Genomic DNA, 9,541 nt, shown 5'->3' with positions numbered 1-9,541 from the left:
TTCCACCAAAATATTATTTATAACACCTATGTACATATTCGAATAAATAAAAATATTCTATTCAAATAAATAATAAATATTCAAATAATTAATAAATGAAAGAACAACAAAAACAAAAATAGAAATAAAAATAAAATGTATGAATTAATTTATAAACTAGGAGGTAAATAAATAAAAATCAAGTTTTAGGATATTTCCAATTATAAAGTTGTGTTCTATGATTTAATTATGATAATATACAGGAAAATTATCCTTTATTGGGCCACTTCGCAGACTTTTACGAAACTAGAGGCTAAAATGCTATTAACCTAAGTCTTAGGGTTACACACGTAATTACCAAAAATTAGGATCTCTACACTTAACTAAGGGGAAATCAAATGGGGTGGTAATGTGCCTGTTTGGCAGAAATTATAATCAGCTTATTTCAGTTTTCAACTTAATTTAAGCTATTTTGATGTGTTTGGTTTAGCTTATAGCTTATAGCTTTTTGGAAGTCAGAAATCAGCTTATTCTTTGAGTGGGGCAGGAGATGCTTTAAGAATAACTCAGAAATCAGCTTATGTTCATAGTTATAAACTATAAGCTGTTTAGGCATAAAGTATAAGCACTTTCCCACAGCTCTACCAAACAGGGCTAATGGGTTGTGATCATTGTACTAAATTTTATGGAATGATGAATGATGGATTCAAAATTACAATATAGTGGAATGTATTCTATTTTGGTGAAAATTGGGAGGTATAAGGGTCGCAGTGAGGGTCTCACACAGGGAGAGTATCCCTAGAAGCTCATTCCCTTGGGGCAAATCATGATATCACCACTCCGGTATGTAACCTAAGTGTGTGGGCATCATTGGTAATTATGCGGTAAGCAACGCACTGGTGATTATGCGCTAAGCGACGCATTGGTATTATATTAACTAAGGGGGAGTCAGAATTGCCCGTGGCCAGTATTAGTAGTTGGGTAGGAACGACATTCCGTGAGGAGTTGCCTAGAACTAACTTAATTGACTATTATTCATGAGAACTATTATTCATGAGAATTGAAATTAACTGTTATTCATAAGAACTAAAATTTATTGTAAGCTTTGCTTAATTATTATGTTTGCTGTATGTTATGATCATGCCGTTATTTTACTTGTGTATTTGGAATGGGAAAACGGACGAGGTGTGTGTGTTTACTGGGGATTCCAAGCTCATGGTGTTTTATGCCAGGTGAAGGCGAGTTTTACACCGAGTACGGAATCCCTAAAAGCTTTGAGGAACCATGGCTGCCTTAGATATTAGATTTTCTACTTTCTGTATTTTGGATGATCTTTTTGTATCAAGAAACTGATCTATATTTAAAGACTTGAAAAAATTTATCTGTAACTATTATTAATATTTTCTTTTAGTGTAATTATTTGTATTTTGTGCTTAAAAATGTTGTGTATCTGCTAGTTAAATCCCGGTGTACTGTTGTATTATGTTTTCGATTTTCCCAAAATTTGGGGCATCACATCTAAAAAGTCCTCTCAATATGTAAAATAAAAAATAAAAAATAAAAAAATAAAACTTTTGGCAACAATTTTGAAAATGTTGCTAATAAATGCACCTTTAAGATCAAAATAATTTGGTGCCAAAAAAGTTTAATTTTTGAGAGAAAAATTTTGATCATAAAAGGATAGTAATTTATCACTAAATGTTAAATTTTGTCACTAAAAGTTCAACAATGACACTTTTGATAATTAAAATATTTCGCCTATAAAAATGATTTTGTCCATAAATTTTTTTCTAAAACCTTAATTTGTTGTGATGTTCCTTGTGTTTCAATCATCTTGCAAAAGAACATATCTTTTCTCCTTCATATGAAGTAGAAACTCTATTGTTTTAAGAGTATTCTCATGGATCTAGACTTCACTCAAAACTTACAAATTCCTTCCAAGGGTGTTTAGTCATTATACCTGCGCACATTGTGATTGAGTTTGCATTCTTTCTAGAAAAAAGAAAAGAATTTTAACTAATAATACGTTATTATAAGGCTATAGCTATTTTTACTAGCTAAATAGTACATATAAAAAATAATCCTTATCTTAGTAACTCGTTTAAACTAACATTTACTCCAATAATAATCTTTATTAGCAACTCGAACGCTACTCTTTATATTACATTAATTAAAATATAAAAAAGACATTGTTTACTTTTAGAATTTTTTTTATATGTGCTCCAACATTACTATATATTTTGCCGATCCATTCATACAAAGTGTTAAAAGAAGCGTCCAAATCTCTTCAAATGCAGCTAGCAGAGTGTTAAAATAGTTATTGTAGTAGCTATCCTGCTGGAGGGATTAAAATGGATTGAAAGTAGCCACAATAACCAACAAAGAGCCCATTACAGATGCACTTAGCTAGTTATTATAGAAGATTATTTTTTTTAATGTTTTTTTATGAAAAGATGAAAAAGGAGAGAGGAAGAAGCAAATTGAGGAGTAAATAATTGTTTTAATGTTTAGCTAGTGATTTTGACCAGCTAAATTTGGCTAGCAAAAAGTAGGGGGAAAAAAAAAAGAAAAAAAGAAATACACCTCCTGCGATTTGATTAAAATATGAATAGTCTCATGTGATTCTGGAAATTACATTCCACCCTGTGAGATTTTTAATTTCATAACAAATCGTCCCTTTTATTAATAAATCATCAAGACACTTAACAATTTTTAATGATGTTACAAATATGTTTCAATTAATAATTTAGATAATTTTATTATTTTATAGGAGAACAATTATGAATTTCATTTTTTTAGTTAATTTTGTTAAATAAAAAATTCTAAGAAGGAGGTATTTGCAATTTTCCAAATTACAGAAGGCAATCTGCACTTTAAGCAAACCTCAAGCGATGTATTTATAATTTACCAATATATATATATATATATATATATAGGCAAATGGATGTACCTCACTGGAAAATTTTAGATGGTCTGTTGGAATTATTTTTTAATATTAAAAAATAGGCAAATAGCTATACCTCACTAGAAAATTTTAAATGGTCCGTTAGAATTATTTTTTAATATTTTGCCTTGTTTCTAAATTCTAAAATCGTCCACATAAAGAGTATAACCAAGTTAGACCAATTTGAGGATTTCTGTTAAGTTTTTGTTATTGACAATCCTGTTTGACAAAATACTTTTCAATTGTAAGTTTATTCAATCTTTTATTTTAGTTAGGCTTTGAGTTTTAAGATGTGAATCCAACCCACATTGTGTCTTGCAGAAGAGTTTATGATCTTAATTCTTTCATGTTTGCCACTTCTCTGACAATGATCATCCAGTATTTTTACAGAGAGCCTAAACTTTTGGGAAAAATTTTTTACCGCTCGAGCGGTGAAAGTTACGCTTGAGTGGTCAGCCTATATGTTTCGCACCGCTTTAGTCACACCGCTTAAGCGGTGAAATGTGTGCTTGAGCGGTCTGTGCGATCCTGTTTTCCATAAAGTGCACTGTTCGCTGTTTCTAGGGTTTGTGCCGTCCAATTTTTTAAAAAGGAACAAGATACAAAGTGTGTTTTATATTTGAGGGTGCTTTCTGAGTATTTCCTTGATGATTTAAGAGTGATCAATGGATCCGTAAACTTGATATCAACATCATCAAGGGTTTGTTTGTTTTCGATTATTCAAAAAAGAGAGAGTTGTTCTTCGGTGTATAGTGTGGAACTTGGGCTTGAAGTTTTGGTGGATTCCAAAGCGACTCATCATCGTGGATTAAATATCGACATTGTGAATTTAACGTTGGGCAAGACAATTCCAACGTGAAGACGGTGGTGGAAAAGGCACATAGGGGTCGGTTCAATTTGGGTGTGGATTTGCTAGGTAATTGAGAGTACATTTGTATAATTCCTTTTTTTCTTCTTAATTAGTGGATTGTTTTGTGGTTTTGAGCCGTAATTTTTTATCATAATTGGAGCTGCTCCAATTGTGATTTTTTCACATTAAATCATTGTGTTAATTTGTCTTTGATTATTTGATTGAGATTATTATTTATAGTTTAAAATTGATATATAATCATAAATCAATATCTGGGAGATTTTAAGATTTTTTAATTTTAATAACCAAAGGTTTGATGGTCCATTGCGGTCTCCCAACTATTGAATTTGGGAGACTGGAGAAAGATCAAGAGGGTGGCATCCTTATGAGAGAGAGAGAGAGAGAGAGAGAGAGAGAGAGAGAGTATTATTTAGCAAACTTTGGTATTGTAAAAATATAGGAAAACAATTATAAGGAAATCATCCACGACCAACCCCACTTATTCATGCTATATTAAATCATACTTATTTAAATTTTAACAGAAAATAGATTCATGTGGGTACTTTCTTTTTGTTTATTTCTCTAGTTGTTGGGCCACCAGAATTGAGCTTGAAGTTGGTCTACCACCTTCTTGTCCACTTGGAATGCCTTGGCAAGAACATCATCAGAAATTTTTGGATTTGACCCAAACACTGCATTAGCAATGGTAATGACACCGGGATTTTGGCTACCGAAGGCAACAAGAGCTACTGCATTAGTCTTTCCCTGATTAAACTGGAAGTGAATGAGACCTTGTGGGAACACAAAAACATCTCCTGCGTACAAAACCTTTGTAAAGAGACGGTTATCAGGGTTGGAGGTCACGAAGCCGACATAGAGAGTACCCTCCAAGACCACGAGAATCTCAGTTCCGCGAGGGTGTGTGTGGGGTGGGTTGAGGCCATAAGGTGCAAAGTCAATGCGAGCTAAGGAGACACCAAGAGTATTGAGGCCTGGTATTTGCATGACATTTACAGGAGTGACTGTCGATCCAACTGGATTAGATGTGTTTCGTGGAGTGAGGAGGCCAGAGTAGAAAAAGTCATTGGCTGTGGCGAGCTTTGGGTCGTTGCAGAACTTGCCATTCACGAAAACTGTATGAAAATGAAATCAAGTGGTGCTTCAGTAAGGATTGGGTGAAAGAAAGAAAATCTTATATAAAATAATAGAATTTCAATATTTTTACGATGATCTAATCTAAGAAGATAAAAACCAACCATTTACAAACTTAAACAATTAAAATGTTAGAGTATATTTCAGGCAGCAAAAGTGCAATTAACCTTTTTTAGCTTATGTGTATATTTTGTTCCAAAAATAATACTTATTTTTTACGATGAATACTAATGAAGCGAGTTTGGAAGATAACTTTGATACACATGTAATCCTTTGAAAGTGAAATTGCCACAATTAAATGTTGATTACTAAAATGACAGAAAAATATAGTAATTGGGCTTTGTTTTTTATTAAATTAAATTTGCCACTAAAATCATATTTGAAAGTATGAGACTTGAGTTTGGAATTTAAAAAGTTGAGAGATAGAGGTGAGTAAAAAATATACCAGCAGATTTGGAGTCTTTGACAGCAACACAAAAGTCCTGCAGTTGACTTGGGTCAGAAGCAGAGGCAAGGGTAGAAGCCAAGGCCATGATGGCTATGGCTGCAAGGATGAAGTGAGTGCCCATTTTTATCAATTGAAAGCAAAAGCACAAAATTTGAAGGAGGTGATAGATATCTAACATGGAACACCTGACTATTTATAGATATAGATAGGGAGAAGAGTAGTTGAATTTGTGATTATATTATTTCCTATTGGTATGACAAGAATTACCGAGTCCTCAATGGGTAACTTTTTTCCTCAACCACCATTGAATTCAGCGATATGAACGGTTCTTACATCAACATCCACATCAACATGACACGTTTCTATTTTCTTCTTCTAACTGCTTACATCGACATCAGGGTGGCTTTGGCCCAAAGCCAGAAAATCATCTATTTGAAGGAAAAAAAATAAAAATATCGTCGCTTTGGTTATGAAAATTGATTCTTTTTTTTGAAAAGGTTTAATTTTTTTTAGCTATTATACTATTTCATAAAATAAAAAAAATCTGAATTTTAAAGACCCCAATAAAGTTTATTGAAAATTAAAAAACTGATAAATGATTAATATACTGAATTATTTAAAATTAATGGATGATTTCTTTTACCAAAACAAAAAAGGAATAATAATTAAAAATAAATAACAAACCAATATGTTATTATACTAATTAGTCAAAAAAATATTCATGAGTCTAATTTTGAAGATTGGTTAGGTTATAAAATAAAGGGTAAATTATGCAAATAGTCCTTATAGTTTACACGATGTGTCAATTTAGTTTCTATAGTTTCAATTTGCTCGATTTTGCTTTTTAATTTAACGGATTGTGTCATTTTAGTACAATAAATAATGTTTGTTAAGTTAATTTAACGAAAGGTTAAACAATATGTCAATTTGGTCCCTGTAGTTTCAATTTGGTCCCTGTAGTTTCAATTTTCTCAATTTTGACAGGGACTAAATTGATACATTGTGAAAAATATAGGAACCAAATTGACACATTGTTTGACTTTTTGTTAAATTAACTTAACAACCGTTATTTATTAGACTAAAATGACACAATTCGTTAAATTAAGTGGCAAAATCGAGCAAATTGAAACTGCATAGACGAATTTGACATATCGTGTAAACTATAGGGACTATTTGCATAATTTTTTCTAAAATAAAAGTTTTAGTGGCATGTTAGTAAATTTTGTTTGATTATAAAATTGATTCAAAATCAAATAATTTAGCTATAAAATTAATGTAACAAAAAAAGTATGGATTAAATTTGATTTTTAAATGATAATTTGTAAAGTAAAATAAATTTTTTATTTGTGATTATATTTTCAACGGAGTTGTTATTTGGTGGTCTGCATTGCTACATACTATTCGTTTTGCCACATTTATTACCTTGTATTTCAAAAATCAACATAAAAATGTAGGTCCCATAATGAGGTAACAAAGCCAGCATGGCATTGACATAGGTATATATAATGTTTAAGAGTCATTGATGAATTTGTCTCATATTTTCTAATACAAAGCATATGGTAATGTGTTTTTACCCAGTCTTCCATGGTTACATGATCAATGATTCTTCAACTGCACCAATCCATTTTTCATTAAGTAAATTATAATGACCATTTTTTAGATTTGCAAAAAAATATAATAAATCTTGTAAGTTTGGTATATAATTATATTGAATCATCTTTGAATAAGGTTAGGAGAGACTTGCTTGTAAGTCCTAACAGGTGAACTTATTGTCTAATAGGTCCTATGATAATTAATGACGTTTTTCATCAAACACTACTAAAAAAACGTCAATAATTATTAATTTTCAACGATAGATTAAAAATTGTCATAAAAAATATCAGTAATTATATGTTTTAGCGACCATTTAAAAAATTATCCCAAAAAAAGTCACTAATTTTCAACTTTCAGCGACAGTTTGAAAAATTCGTCTAAGAAAAATGTTACTAATTGTAAGTTTTAGTGACAATTTATAGAAACCATAACAGCAAAAGTCACTAATTGCTAATTTTTAGCAACATATGCAAAAAAATATCACAAAAAATTATTTTTAACTACAATTTTAAACGGACTTTATGAGAATTAAGTTTAACTGTTAAGACCTATTGATAATTTACCCTAAGATGATTTAAAGCAAATGGAACTAATACAAGTGGTGTGTAAATACAAAAAAAAAAGTAAAAATGATTACATTAATTTTTTATTTATATAACTAACGAATTAATGATGAAAATAATTTAAAAGTAGATTACAATCAATTAATTTTTAATTATTTTTAATTGAGCTATACTTGAGGGGTGTGTCTTGTTTTGTTGTCATTAATTTTGTATTGCAAGCATCAAATAAACATATTTTTTTGGGGATGAATTGGAGGGCGGAAACACATGTTTTCTAACACAATTAGCAAATCATATATTTTTTTTTAAGCCGTTTCTTTATTGACAATTGTGTCAGTACTATTTTTATATTAAATTTTATTAATAAAATTATTTCATTTTGCTAATAAATAAAAAAAATAGCGAGACCCTTTCTCAAGCCTCCACCAATTCCCTTTAACCTCCACCAAGTACAGCCTCTAAATACTCCTTTAGTTTTGATTTTTTTTTTTAAAATTATTTTGAATATATATTTTTTGAGGTTTAGAGGAGAGGGGATCCGAAATGTAGTCCACAAAAAAAAGGAGAAAATTATATTTTTTTTTTATATTTCATTTTTTCATCAAATAAATTTATTACCTTGATAATAAAAATAGGTGTAGATATATATTATGGGAAATAAGAATGATATTAGCAAAAATAGTTGGTCAATTGATGGTTAAATAATGAGAATTGCTATTAATCATTGTAATTATTTTCCCACTTATATGTATTCGTGTGATAAATGATCCACTGTATATATGAGGCTCCTCATATTTTAAAAATGATGTAACCATCATGTCTCATGAGAAATCACTTAAAGAAGTGAAATTTTTTTAAATGATATATAACATACCTCTTAATTAACAAAGTAGGATTATTTTAAATTGACTTTAAAATTTGAAGAGGATTTTATAATTTTTAAAATATTAAGAGAAGGTCGAGTTGCGCATGGGTCAGGTTATATTCATGTCAACAAATGAAAATACAAACTAAAAGTTATACTTGTTATCATGAGCTTTTGAAATATAATTATATTAATTATAATTTATAGGGGTATTTTTTTTCAGGTCCCTGGTATTATGATTTTATAGCATAAAGGACACCCAATATTTTCATAATGTCTAAGGTCCATCAACAATATTTTCATAATGTCTAAGGTCCCTTAACCTTGATCCAGAGAAATTTCAGTCCAGAGAAATTTCAGTCCAGAGAAAATTGGTCCAGAGAAATTCTGGCCCAGAGAAATTTGGTCCAGAGAAATTTCAGTCCAGAGAAATTTCAGTCCAAAGAAAATTGGTCCAGAGAAATTCTGGCCCAGAGAAATTTGGTCCAGAGAAATTTCAGTCCAGAGAAATTTGGTCCAGAGAAATTTCAGTCCAGAGAAATTCTGGCCCAGAGAAATTTGATCCAGAGAAATTTCAGTCCACGATGAAGAGTGACATATACAGTTTTGGCATTATCCTTTTTGAACTCATCACAGCCGTCCACCCTCATCAAAACTTAATGGAATATGTCAATCTTGTAAGTCTTTTTCGCTCTTCATAGCAGAGTCAATCCTTCCAGTGAACTTTGACTTTTCTATTGAAAAGTTTTATTATTGTTATTGTTGTTTCTAAGGCGGCTATGAGCCCGGATGGTGTGGATGAAATTCTTGACGAGCGACTTGTGGGAGAGTATAACATTGTAGAAGTGAGAGGCCTAGCTAGCATTGCCCACAAATGCTTGCACAAAACACCCAGAAGGTGGCCTTCGATTGGAGAAGTTTCGCAGGCCATATTGAAGATAAAACAGAGGCCTTCGATTCAACAAACACAGGACCAGGCGAGACCTCCGATGGTGGGTTTGGTGATCAGAAGATGAGATGGGAGGGAGAGAGAGAGAGAAATCATGAACAGTGAAGAGAGAGAAAGAAAGAGAAAGAGACTCTCATATATGTTAAAGGACCTTAGACATCAAAAAATAATTTTGTGGATGTCTTCCATTACGAAAAG

At 31.1% G+C, this 9,541-nt stretch overlaps 1 protein-coding gene across 1 annotated transcript; it reads right to left on the bottom strand.

Annotated features, from left to right (window-relative positions):
• Nucleotides 1-4,199: 4,199 nt before the first annotated feature.
• LOC114321608 (putative germin-like protein 2-1) lies at nt 4,200-5,618 on the bottom strand. Its single transcript, XM_028268781.2, has 2 exons — nt 5,371-5,618; nt 4,200-4,906 (listed from the first exon to the last, which is right to left on the bottom strand). Exons 1-2 carry the CDS (start codon nt 5,549-5,551, stop codon nt 4,356-4,358), a joined length of 732 nt encoding a protein of 243 aa, XP_028124582.2. The 5' UTR covers nt 5,552-5,618; the 3' UTR covers nt 4,200-4,355.
• Nucleotides 5,619-9,541: the final 3,923 nt, after the last annotated feature.

Source organism: Camellia sinensis, chromosome 7 (assembly GCF_055761805.1).
Source record: "Camellia sinensis isolate YWXY chromosome 7, ASM5576180v1, whole genome shotgun sequence".
Lineage (NCBI taxonomy): Eukaryota > Viridiplantae > Streptophyta > Magnoliopsida > Ericales > Theaceae > Camellia > Camellia sinensis.
This window is presented reverse-complemented; position numbering and strand designations above follow the sequence as displayed.